Here is a 14,548-nt window from a genome sequence, read left to right on the forward strand (position 1 = left end):
GGGATATTATTCTTTAAAAAATAAATTGTACATAAATAATTGGATTTTATTGTTTGAAACTTATAAGTTACACGTACTCTTTGTAAAAGTTGTAACACAGTAAAGTTACGTATACAATTCTAAACGACGAGTTCCAAAAAATGAGCATCCAGTGTCATAGCTCATCACTTGGCGAGCCTTTGTCAAGAGTTGCTTCCAAATCTTTGAAGCGGTCGCGATGACGTTGAAATCCTTCCCTCCGACGATCAGCCGACGCAGTTTTCTCACGGGATGGGTGCTAGAATCTAGCTTCTCCGAGGGAGGAGGCACAGAACGACACGCGATGGTTGTCTACGGGAATGCTACCATTTAGCCCTCGAGATTCGGCTGAAGGACAGAGGAGAAACGCGCGCGCGTTTTACAATTCGGCGCTGCGTAGCTAACAATGCGTGGTGACGTTGTGTGTTTGTTGTTTTCTTTGTAGAACGTGCCGCGGATGGCGACGACGACGACGCCGACGCCGTCTCTGCCAGCGGCGTCGCCGAGCTCGTCCCGGATGACGATTACGGTCAGTCCGGCGCTGCGGCGGACGCCGGCCTCTTGTTTCGCTGTAGAATTTGTTGGAAGGGTTTCAAGCACCCGATGTCGTTGACACTGCACAAGGACTTGCACACGGGCCAGACCAGGTGCCCGATTTGCCAGCGCATCTTCAGTCGAAGTTACGACATGAAGGCACACTTGCTGCGCATCCACAAGCGTCAGCACACGTTCAGTGTGTTCGACGTCCAGTCAAACTTTCGAAAGTGATGGCATGACTCTCTCCTTCTGCCCTTGGGCTTCTCTTGCGGGTTTTCTTCCACCGGCTCGCTCGCGACGGTTTTACGCCTGGTTGATCGTCACGCGGAATATCTCATTGTCGCGAGAAGATATTTTAACGGCAGCTTTCTCGTGATGTTTGTAGCCAAGTATTTAATAGCAGATATATTGTAAGAGGCTTAAGTACTTAAATATCAAAAGTTAAACGACTTAAGGTATAACAGAGCTTCAAGAGTGCAAATAAGGGGGATTTATTCCCCGGATAGTTTCAAGTTTAGCAGAGCGAGCTTAATTTTTAAGGTATTTGATATGTTCGCTGTCAAACAAGTGTCGTGCGCCGACGATATCGTATGTATAAAAGTAGATTACAGCAACGTTAGTATTTGAAAATGAATGAACAAGCAAGACGACGCGTCAGGATGACGGCATCTCAGTCCAGTTGAATCGTGTACGAAAATCTAAACTTCTAAATTATTATATACATAACATTCTAAATTATTATTATTTCTAAATTGTTATACACATAGTATAATGGTGCGAAATCGTATGTCTGTTGTAGAATCTCTAAAAGAATTGGTAACCTACCTGAGTAGATGTCTACCTACTAGATCCTACCTAGATACCTACTATCTAGACGATGAGCATCATGATAGATCTTCAACTCCTGTAACAAGGAACATGTCACGTCATAAGATTGAAAGAAAGAAGGGACTGGCTAGACGAGTAAAGAAACCCTGTAAGAGATGTTGCGAGAATAACAGTACCGTATTTAAAAATAGTAAGCCCGTCGAAGTGACAACGTTCTGTAACGACTGTATTGGTAAGCCCCACTTTTGTCTGCGTTGCTTCAACATAGTGCATCAGATCTCGCCCGATTGAAGTTCCTTCAAAATCTCGTTGAGCGAGCAACATTTTCCGATTTGTTCCGACATATTTTTAAGATTGCACTCTTTATCTTCCACACCCGCATTGGGGATGTTTATCTTTAGATATTACTTTTACGGAAACACAAATGTTTGTTATGTATCCATGCGTGAATATTTTAGTTTTATTTGATGATATGATTACCATGGCAGCGAACATGTTAATATCGAAAGTTAAGGTGTCTCAATGGAATAATAGTTGATTAGTTATGAACTGAGGAAAGATTTATTCCAGACTGACGAGAAAAATGTCTAACACTAGTACACCCAAGTGTAGCTATTTGTCGTTATTTGTACATGGTGTGATCTTCTCGCCGAAGTATTCTTTATAAAAAAAGAAAAGTGGAGACAAGTCGAAAATTAATACAAGGTCAAGATTTAAAAAAAAAGATTATATAGCTCATCATTATTGAAACAAATCGAAATTTTAGCAGAAATTTACATTGCTTAATGTTTTTTTTAAATAATCTGAACATTTATTTTCTACTAGCAATGAGAGGAAGATTAGATAGATTTGATTAGTTATAGAAATACTTGAAGTTATTATTTAATACACTTATTTAATAAAAAATTTAATAAATACTTGAAATTTTTATTTTTATATTTCGACATAAACGCTTAAAAAGTTCTTGCCAAATTAGTTCTATATCGAAGAAGTATTTTACATTTAAAAGTATTTATACTTTTGAAATACTTTTAAAATGTTCTTTACAAATGAGAAAATTTATATTGATTTAAATAAACGTGCCATGAAATAGAAGTATAATGTTAAGAATGTTTAAGAATGTGAAATAAAGCATTAATATTTTAACATTTAGGGAACCTTCAAAGCTGCATATACCACTGCAAGACTATCAAAGAATATTGCGTTCTGTCATTATCAAATATATATATATTTTTTCATATGTCCTTATTGATTTCTGACCCTGTCATTGTATATTTACTTCTAAACATGATTGTTATTATACTATATTAATATATGGTGATAAAACAAATTATCTATTTTATATGTAAATTATCAATGCAAGTAAATCACTATATGAATAGAAATTATTGAAGTATAACATATTAATATAGTATACAAATACAACATAGCTATGTTTAGTTCTAAATGCGTAATGAAAAGATGGTCATTTAATACATATTATAATATTACGAAATCTTCATGAAGCGGATAGAGACACGAACGGATATTTTACGTTAAGAGCAGCTTGGAGTGGATATATGTTGTGTATACATGTTCGCCGGAATGCGTTGCTGTGTCATATTATCTCACATGTGTCTATAATGATCTTGCGTCGCGCGTTTCCCAGTTTTTGTACGTTTAGTAGCAATACTTACATGTTTAATAAATTGTATACTTGATTTTGTGTATTGTCGGAAGCATCTCCGACGATACTCGATGCCATCGAATAATACTACGAGATTCTAATAAAAAAATTGTAAAAACAAAAACTCTTGGGCCAACAACCAGCAAAACAATGCGCAATCTAATGTATTAGTTGAAGAAGTAATAGCGCGCGCAAGCGAGCGACGAATTAGGGGTAAAGTGAATTGACGATAAGCTTCCCGATTGTTTAGAATGACGCAGGCTCTGTCATTAGAATTTCGTAAGTTACACTTTCGTTACGGAGGAGAATTTTCTTCATTAATGTACAGGAGATAGAACTTCGCATGTCTCGGTACCCGCAAGCTTTTTGACATTTTTCGGCACTCCCAAAGAATTCTCCTTTTCGTTTCTGGCTGGAGGCTTCATTGAATATGCTTATGGGGACTGTACCTACTTACATTGGTTACGAGCTCTTAACACAGAATCCCAAACAATTGTATCAATGTGCGGTACACATACTCGACACAGAATGCGTTGGCGAGTACGATGTATGGAAGGGCCGACCCGTCTATTAAAATTAACACAATAATTTATAATGTAAGTGCACATTAATGATGATTTAAATCATTTCTAATCATTTTCTATTACTCAAGACTTTGTTGATATATGTTGACTAGAATATGTTGACACAACTTATATTAATATTGACTTTAGTCAAATCACACCACACACAAGTATACTTACACACTTGTAGTATTATAAATTATTAATTATATAGCCAGTGGCTGTTTATATGAAATACTCATATTTTTAGAAAGATCCGTATTGAGTGAACATATTTTATAATTTATTTATTGAAATATGACAAATTAATTTGTTACAAGATGTTGTTACACTCAAAGGTCCCTTGTGACATCGATTTTCTCAAGAGTTTACTTTAAGAATGCAGCTACACTTCGTAAATTATTTTGCGATAAGTGGAATGTATTTTTTTTATACGCTACATGAGCTTTGGAATTTTCACGATGGGTCGTTCCCTCTCATTTTTTTTCAAACGTGTCCCTGACGGCCTGAGACCAAACCTTCACTCATCCGCACGAAAAATAAAGCACAATTTCGTGCGATGCGGCGTAATTAAGTAACGATTAATTATCTAAATTCAATGTTCAGATTTAGCTGTGCATCAATATCGCTTATATTATTTTTATAATTACACATCCCGTATAAAACGGTTAAAATAAAATGTTTCATTCGACAATCTTTAGAATTTTTATTTTTTGGGATTTAAGAGGATCCTTCAGCCGTCTGTATTACTGACAGAATTACCATTTTCGTAGTTATAACCTTTCGTCGTATTAAATTCACGAAATCAAAAATGCTTGCGTACAATTACAGTATATGCATTAATGATGCAAGGAATCTCCGATTTTATACAAAAAATTAGTAAAAAATTCAAAATTCGTCATAACTTGTGCTTCGTATAAAAGTTTTACAACTTGTACTCACATGAAAGTGAGTTTTCTGGGATTGGATTACATGTAAAATTACTGTGAAACCCTCCAAATTGGGATTAGAGGTTTTAAATAAGAATACAGTTTGTATTAAACTTTCGCGTTTATGTATGGGTGTGATGTATTGTAGATGTGTCGGTGTGGTTATATAGGCTGCGTTTCGTGTATTAGATAGCGCACACCCGTTAGAGTTCGCCGGGCGCTGAAGAATCCTCTTAATCTTTTGTGTATCTAAAAAATATTTTTGGAGAACCTCAAGATCTCTCCTTTAAGTTTCTTAGAGTTCGAGATATTAGTATCTTTTTCGCTGCAATGACATACTTTCGCTATTTCTTAAACGATATTTTAAATCATACAAAACTATTAATTTATCATCTTTGTCATTTTTTTCGATGCTAAATTTATTTATATTCATATTGTTGGACACATTATTGTTCTTTACATTCTAATATTTTGAATCGTACATATCAGTTGTGCTGCCTAAGAGAAAATCTATCGGTATCGATGTATGTCTCATTGTCGCATCTTCGAGAAAGAAACAACAACAGTCAACACACCGAAAACAACTGAAACCGCGAACTGACGAGGCACAGAAAAATAAGATAAGAAAAAAGACCAGAGAAAAGCATCTCTTCGCGCACGACGAAATTATTACAATAAAAAAAATATGAGACAGTGTGTGTATGGGAAACACTTTGGATTGTGTGCGCAGAATCAGAGCACAATTACGGGAAGCATCAACCGCAACAACAACAACTACTACTACCACCACCACCACCTGTGCCACCGCAACAAATGAGCCTCGTTTTCGACGGGGTCAGGCGCAGATCTAAGCTGAACTACGTGGTGGAAAGCGGTCGTTGGGTGTGCGACGTCTGCGGCCGAACCTACAATCGTGGCGATTCCCTAGCCCATCATCGCAGTATACACAGGGGCGACACGGTCTGCCCGATCTGTCAGACCGTCTTCACGCGAAAGTACACCATGCGCTGCCACATGGTGAACGTGCACGGGGTCAAGTAATAACGTTCGTACGGCCGCGGATGTTGCGGGTACGGGGGCATAGAGAAACTTGGAGCGACGAGACGTATGGTCCTCGTGCAGAGTTCGGGCAGGACACTTTAGCTGTTGTTCAATTTTTAACGTCACTCGCGAAAAATTAGACTGCCCGAGAAAGATTCTGGGATGCGTCCCCTGCAAGATAGAGCCTACATAGATGTACTTATATCGCGCACAAATGCATGATCGACGCCGGTAGACGTGGCATACGTTAATTTTCGACTTTGACGAAACATAACTAGTCTTTCGCGAATGGCCGATTATGTAGATAGTCTGGACGAGAGGGATTTGAGATTTTTGGATAATTGGAATGAAGTTCAAGTGTGTTGCATCTTATAAAATTTCATCAAAGATATACAGCGTAACGAAGTTGTCCGTAGACTAAATATTGCCCCGAGGAATCAAACATATTTCGATTGATATACATTGAAATTATATATAATTTTGTGCATATATAATTAAATAATTTATTTATATGCATTTATATATAAGTATTTTATATACATTAAATTTATATATAAAGCATATTTAATTTTACATATTTTTTTCGGTACAAATATATATTAATATAAAAAACAAATGTTCTATCAATGGCCACATAGCATTCGACGTGTTAAAAGTCTACATTTCATCGTAACGGCAACGTAGCATTAAAAAGAGTTTAATATTATATATCTTTAAGGGCCGGTTTTTCCAACCTCTTGGTAACCTAATATTTAAGTTATACGTTTGTCTTTTTTTAATTTAAAGGAAAAACAAAGACACACATATGATTTAACTATTAGTTAATTTACCAAGAGGCTGAAACAACCTGCCCTAAATGCATCAAGGAGTTATTTTTCTCTTCACCAGGGAATTATTTTCTCCTACGAGTCGACTGTACACATTTTTCTACGTGAGATTTTCGTTACTTAACGTTTTTGATACATTTTTTTGTATCGACGAATGCATTCATGTACAATATTGTTCATTCTGTAGATGATCTTGATATCGTTGATGGCTATTATGTCAATGACTGATAGCAACTTCATATCTGTATCTGTGGAATAAACTGTCGTAACTACAAAATTATCGATTTTGAGGTTTTTATCTCAACTGTTCTAATTACTTATTTTACCGTGGTAAATAATTGTACCTGCAGAATGGACGGAAATTTGTTACAAGTATTTTTAAACAAGCTTTAGAAAAATATTAAAAACATTTTTAAATATAATATAATATTTAATTAAATATAATGTTATTTTATTTATTATTATTTAAAAATTAAATATAATATTATATATAAATTTAAAAAAATTAAAAATACAAATTGATTTCGGTTTTCTGCACTTTGCTAAATGTCAGTTACGACAGGTGACCTTTTAAATACAGACATTGTTTTGTATTATAATTAAACGTAATGAAGTGATTAGTCGTTTAATGCATATATTCGAAGAGATTTAGGTTCTTGTTATTACTTTTGCTATCGCGTAAGATTACAAGTTTATTGCCCTCGTGGACGCAAGAATCTTGTTACTCTAATAATTGACATTCGGTGCTGATCGGCCGCTTCCTGCAGAATTGTATGCACGTTCTCCCGCGCACGCGAGGAGAATTCGAGATACGTGTATGTACATATGCATGTATAATAAGTAATATAAAATAGGGGAAAAACTATCCTCTCCTTACGGCGAACAAAGTTTGTGACGTACAGTACTTAAGTATCACAGAAACGTTATCTACGTAACTAGACTGATCGTATTAAGTGTTAACGAGCGATCTCGATTAACTGTACAAAGGGGGTTACCATGTTACTACACCACTACTTGGCGAAATCAGAACCTCGCGGCTATCCGTAAACGCAATGTCAGCAGTAATCTCGTCCGAAGCTTCGTTAGTCGGTCAAACGTGCACAATTGATCTAGGCCGGCGATTTCCTTTAAGCAGCACGAAATCCATCCGTCGCCCTCCCTTCGACCGTATTCATGTACATTTACGAGACATATTCACATTGATATCATATATGTATATACATACACATACATATACATATATGTCATTTATGTGGATGTGGTGTTGTTTTCATCTCGGCGCAAAACTTAGATAATCGTCGATCGCAATCGGATCGATCGATCTCATCGTTACGTAATCTAATTGATGTAATTAGTTTGTCGGTAAAGAAACTGCGAAAACGTCGACATATGTATAATAGATTCTCGGTATATAGAATCGCATTGCCATGATTGCTCTTTGGCAATCAAAGAAAATTATGTGACACATTCTTCCTGAGTTGTACGCAGCAGTAACTAATGACGTAAAGTTATACGGCGTATTAGACTTGAGGTGGGAATCATTATTCATTTGATCATGTTTTATATAGCTTGTATGATAAAACAATTCGCAGAACGAGATATTTTAATTATTCTAGTGACATTAGACAAATAACTTCTTTTTTAATATACAAAAAGTTCGGACTTTCAAAGTAGATAGATAGCCTCTAAACCAGGATTTTATTTAAGTTTGCCGTCTTTCCAAGAGAATGAATTCATGAAGTCTTAAAATAAAATTTCATTACTTTACGGTGCGATTATTTCCGCTATAACTGACGTAAATGTATCATGCGTAAATTATGACATAATAGAATATACAAAAGAGCGGTTATGCATTTTTTTATATTTCGCATTCTAAAAATAAAGCCATTATATCGAAACTGTTACGTCTGTGCCGCAGAGTTTTTTTCTGCTCTCGTGGAACGATCGAACATTATCCGCAAATCTTCGATTGGCAACACGAACGCAATGATATTCGATGTAACGATAGAGCGTAATTCTTATGGCGATAAGTTTTAACTTGGATTAAGATTAAGGAATAATTTAACTCGAGCGTACACACAGACATGGATTTTAAATAATTATTGACAATTAAACATTACGAAACATGGCGATTTGTTAAATAGGAGAAAGGGATTTTATTTCAGATCTGAGATTCATCCGAATGTTTGCGTGGTATTCGTCATTACGAAATTTTGCAGCATTCCTAGCGGTAAAATGTCTCTTCCATTCGTAGAGTGTGTTGAAGATACTACATAGTGATTTGTGTGTAAATTTGATGAAAAATCAATGCTTCTTTCGACGACGCGAATGTCATAATTCACGCGGAATCGTCGACTCCTCGCGCATGACACGTCGCTCCACGTGTGCTAAGGCACAGCGCACGAGCCACGTCCGATTAATAGCGATCCAAAGGAATACATGATTGTCGGTTCACTACACATAACATGCGATTGGCAGTATATCTCGTGTCACTGAACCTTGAGCCTGATACTCGCGGCTTTCAATCACGACTCACGAACTTGGTCCCCGCCCCCCCCCCGAAACAACCACGTTGTGCATGAACTATTGGACATTTTATACGTGTATTCATTCCTGTTTCCGTTTTCGTTTCGCTGTTGTTCATATTTATGCCGTTGTACATTTATAGTTCACAGTAGCATGACCGCTCCGAGAGTATTACAATTACTGCCATTCTGTGTGTCGCCGTTCTCGTGGTCACTGTCTCTCTTTCTCTCTCTCTCTCCCCCTCTCTCTCTCTCTCTCTCTCTCTCTCTCTCTCTCTCTCTCTCTCTTTCTCTCTCTCTCTTCTCCTCTTGTTTGTAAGTCTCACCGTGTGCGTTGCCTTTTTTTTTCTTTTCTTTTGTTATTGCTACTGCTGTTGTTCTCAGATCCGAGTGAACGAGTGGAAAAGTAGGTAGAGAAACGAGAGTGAGACGAGATTCATTCGAGTGTACGAGTAGCTTGCTACTGATATGCGATTTTTCTCGATGTTCCTTCTATTCTCTTCTTAACGCCGAAGGCACCTTTGTACTCGCAGCGTCGCGTGTCGTGATCCACGACGAGGCATTTGTTCTGATTCTTTCATCGCATACATGAAACAATAGAACTGATGGATTTAAAGTAGAGGAAAACAGTTCTAATCCGGTAAAATGTCGAGATCCCTTTCCTACCTCGATACGTTCAAATTGGAAACGCAGGTAAATTTCCGTCCAACGTGCATACGAAGAAATAATTTTTATTTAATATACATATATTTAATATTTATTTCACATTTGGGGTATCATAAATTTGTATCACGCCGCGGCCTTCGAGAACTCGCCGGGTGAAAACAAAAATGCCACGTCGCCGATCGCGAGGTTTACTCTCGCGTCTCGAGTACTCGGGTACGGGGTGGATGAGCGATCGGATAGCGCGTGTCGAAACACGAGATCCGGAAGTAGGGCCACCGCGAGAGAGCGAGAGCCGCGCGACACCGGTGCGCGCGTGCGACCACGACGTAGCATGAACGTTTGTGTCTGATTTAGATTCACACACGGTGATCATCGAACAGCCGTCGCACTCGTGCAAACTCTGCGGTAAATCGTTTTGGAATCGGGACTCGATGTATAAACACATGAATATGCACAAGGGCACGACCCAGTGCCCGGTGTGCCACAAAGTGCTCAGCCGCACCACGCACATGAAGCGTCACCTGAAGAACCGTCACGGCTGGCATCACGGCGGGGTCGGGACGACCACATCCGCCGCGGCCGCGGCCGCGGTCGCCGCCGCCTCTGCCGCCGCCTCTGCCGCCGCCGCCTCTGCCGCCGCCGCCGTCGGGGTGGCCCCGGCCGGCGGCGTCGAGACGCCGGCGCCGATCCCCGTGTCGTCGACCGCCCAGACGATCGCCCAGCAGAACGCCGGCAGTCCGACGAGCATCGACGCGAACGCGACCTACACGACAATACGCATTAGGGAGAGCAGCGTGGAAAGAATCACCTCTAGTCCTATTCCTTAGTGCGAAGACGCCCTACCAAAGAAAGAGTCCCGTCGACGCAAAGGAGGATAGACCGGCGAGCCTCGCTATTATTCCAACCTGATTCTTTCACCGTCACTTCGTGCGATCGTAGATTCCTAGAGCGCGCCGCGTCTCCGCGCTAATCGCTCTCGGCTTTTGGTTCCCTCGGTTGTGATCGTCCGCGTTCTCTCGAAAGCCGCTCGGTAGCTCGCTCGGGCTCGGGAATTAACGAGAACAAACAACTATTCGATGTTTATCCAATCTAAAAATATTAAGATTGTCTAACGTTATAAAATAATAAGATTAAAGTAACATAAGTTAGGCGGTTCGTTAAAGAAAATAACATTTAATGTTATTTTTAGTTATTGTGAATTACTTAAAAATTAAAAGTAATTCTTATTTATTGAAATACAAGAAAGTATCGTCATATTTTTATCTGTGCTTTTCGATTTTTATCAAATCGAATTTCATGTCGCTTAATATCGTTTGATAGTGCGCGTTAGTAGCTATGACCGCGATTGGGCAAATGGCCGCAGCGAAATAATAACGATTGGGCGAAGCGGTAGAGGAAAGGCAAGCATATAGTCCGTCGCGATGGAACTTTGCGATGCGGCAAGTGGAAAGGAAGAAGCTGCGATCAGTCATAATGAAGTCGTCGCGATTCGATTGCACGAAATGAAAGCGAATTGTGAGCAGAATTTCCGTTCGTTGTTTATCTTTTGGTAAACATTTAATGAGCACAAATGCAATTTGTATACGGATCGGTATTAGCGTAAGAACCAGTTTTTCGTGCAGCAATTAACTTGAGGAAGCCAAAGATTTCCATAGCAGACTTCATTCATTATCAATGCTAATCATAACTGCAATGTGACCGAATATATCCGCGAACGTAGTGATGGATATGTCAATTTTTAACTCGGCTTGCGTGCCATATTTTTCGCGTCCTTCGAGTTTAATCGTTTCGGCCGATGGCATTTTTCATTTGAATCGAAGAAGGGGATGCGTGCAAGGACCGTAGCAATTATTATTTGTCGTTGAGCGTCGGGCCTATCCTGCTCTAGTCGTCGACGAGGAATTTTATGTTATGCCTGTCTTGAACTTCACAACCTAGTCATTCGTACACATACATATATATGTATATATATGTATCTATATGTGTATAATGCACATAAGAAGGAACACGAAACATTTATACACACGTACAGACATACACACACAGATATGTAGGCTATGCGTACACACGAATACATTTTTTGTAACCAAAGACACGAAGGGAGAACAGAAACGATTTATTTTATCTAGTCAAATTTCTTCGAAAGTTCGGTACTTAATAGCATAAGGAGGAATGTGCATTTTTTTTTTTCGTGCGATCGATGCGATTCAGTAATGTGGATCTTGCTGTGTTTAAATCGCCAATTCGACGACGATCGACTTTCATTGAGGACTGGTGATCCACGCGATCGTGGTAAAATTGCTAGAGTAATCTATTTGCCTTAGATTTTATTGCAAGAACTGAATCGATAAAAATTGAGAAAGCAGAAGCAAAGTGCTTCTAAATCCTTATTTTATCGTATATTTATTATTATATCATTTTCATACAATTCATGCACATTGTATCAAGTAGGAGCGACAACAGAGAATACACACATTTGCAGATGCATTTTTACCATGATCGAAGAATAATGCTTCAAGTTAACATTCGATTAGTTGCCCTGTGCCATTACTTTACGTGTATCAATATGCCGAATTTCATGTTTTATCATGACCGGCTGAATTTTTCGCCGTCAGTCAATGCGTTTCTCGGATTCCGTTATCGGTCCCAGACCGCGAATCTACGTTCATGATATTACGCATACTCACATGCACTAGTTTTTAAGGTCTCGGAGACTTGCCAAATATCTAATATACACACGGTACATCCTTATTTTTTACTTTAGTTTCGCAGATGTAAACTTAGTGTCTTATAGCATATTATATTTCGTTTGTTTATTTTGTTGTCGTTATTGTTTGTTTCTATTTTTTTTTATCAGCTCCGATTTCGCGTCAGCATTACAAATGCAAACGAACGGTGTAACGAGCTCATTTCACTTTGCCATTACAGAGTCTCGGTGCTTATCGATGGTCAACTCCTTCATCATTTATTTATTTATGCATTTTACTGTCCGTACTGAACAAATTGACTACTTAGATCATTCGACAGCAGATTATTGAAAAAGATATGTACACGTTCGTATTGTAATTTATATAAAAGATATAAAAGACATTCGCAAACCTTAGAGAGACGGCTATTGTTAAAATTATATTTAAATTAATAATAGATCTTATTCCAATTCAATTGAAGAAGATTGAGCGATTGAGCACATATAATGTAAATTATTTTTTATGAATTTGTGGACAGTATCGTATGCATAGGTGCAAGTTAGAGCTTTACGTTGTATGTTGAAGGGGAGATGAAATGCGCAGTGCTCGTTTTCGATCACGAGGTGATTATCGATGGTACAAGAGATTCTTTCGTAGAGAGGCTATATTTTGTCGTTTTAGAATGGTTATGTCTATCCACACTATGATCACTTTCTCGAGAACGATAATTATCGATGACCAAGGTCATCGGAATCTCTGAAAGCGAAGTGGGAATGTACAAATTGACGCTAGTTTACAAATGGGGATGCAACTTGGTGCAATTATATCTAGTTCAAGTGCTTGTGGATTGGTTTTCTTTGCCTTTTTTTTTTCACGCATTGGTGCAATGTGACGAACGAGATGGATTTCGTGTTTCGCAATCTATAAGTTGCGTTCAGTAAAAGCTCTTGAGTTATGCAAAATATTTTTAGATGCACCGAGTCGTCTTTCAGATTCCACGAGGAGTTTCAAGTCGGATTTTCTGTAAGGAACAATGGCATCGAAAAATTATATGTCATATCTTACTTTTAATGTCTAAAAATTTTTCTACCAATTAATTTCTAACAGATAGAGAAAATTAAGAAAGGGAGACATGGAGTTTGAAGGAAAAATTAAGTTTTATTGCGAACAAACTGCATTAATATAATATTCTTATAAATTTATTATCTTTTTTTTTTCATGGATTAATCGTATTTTCATATACATTTCAATATCCAAACAGAAACGGTGCCACGTGCACGAACAACGGCTCGGGTGTGCTGTTAATTTATGTTAACGTTATAATTTATGTTTTTACGTAAAATTCTCTTTTATTTAAGTTACCCCGCGCGGCGTCACTTGTTTTAAATCCTTTCGAGAAGCTATAGATTTATATATACATATATGTATATATGATACATATATATTTATACATTTATATATATTTATTTATATGTATGTATGTACATACATGCATACGCGTGTGGCATAATTGCGCGCGTGTACACGCCAAACAATCGTGCGAACGATCGTGTACGCGCGCTCGTGTGACGCAAAGGACGAAATATTATTTTGTTACGGATGAGAAAGCGAATGTGCACATTCCTCGGAGAGCCACGAATGCGAAATAAGTACAACACCGCCAATTAATATTGCCCTAGACGAATTGATATTACCTTAGTTGATTATTTATTAAAAGAAAGAGATGAGACATATATATGTATACATAAAGTATAAAAAAAAAATATATATATAATATATCATTACGTAATCCTATGTTTGGCTTATGCAGGCTAAATAATGTAAGTGGACATATGTGTGAATAAAGTTGGAAAAAGTATCAACTCACAGAAGCGAGACTCTCCTATTTCCTTCTCGAGAAAAAAAACGTCCGGCTTTGCGACGTCACGGTTGCGTTCCGCATCGCTTGAGAGTTCATCCTCGATTTAATTAATTAATTTACTTCCCGCAATGCACAAATTGCACGCGACAGGTGCGCGCGCGCGCGCGCGCGCGATAAATAACGATGACTGGAATGGACCGCTTTGCGCTTTCGTTCACGCAACACACACACACGTGTCGAAGTGACACAGTCGGCTAGACGACAAGCTGCAGCACTGCACCAAGGCACCCTTCTAATTCGCCTAATCCGCTACAGTTGTGAATCCGAAGCGAGTTTTACTACTTACGCGTGCTAACTTGTGCCGGTGCTTCGGCCAGCAACGCCGATCGCCACATCGAGC

At 38.3% G+C, this 14,548-nt stretch overlaps 1 protein-coding gene across 6 annotated transcripts in view; it reads left to right on the top strand.

Moving 5' to 3' along the window:
• The window catches only part of LOC105559727, a 35,152-nt gene that overhangs the window by 11,465 nt on the left and 9,139 nt on the right, over positions 1 to 14,548 (top strand). For 2 of the 6 annotated variants that reach the window (XM_012008241.1, XM_012008242.1), the window contains exon 6: positions 464 to 1,344. The exons of 2 other annotated variants lie outside the window; for them this stretch is intronic. In XM_012008241.1, coding sequence (XP_011863631.1) covers positions 464 to 786 — 323 coding nt within the window. In that variant the 3' untranslated portion in view covers positions 787 to 1,344. 2 more of the 6 variants (XM_012008244.1, XM_012008243.1) reach the window with 2 other exon arrangements.

This window comes from Vollenhovia emeryi, unplaced genomic scaffold (genome assembly GCF_000949405.1).
Source record: "Vollenhovia emeryi isolate VEMERY1.0 unplaced genomic scaffold, V.emery_V1.0 DF939256.1, whole genome shotgun sequence".
NCBI classification, from domain to species: Eukaryota; Metazoa; Arthropoda; class Insecta; order Hymenoptera; family Formicidae; genus Vollenhovia; species Vollenhovia emeryi.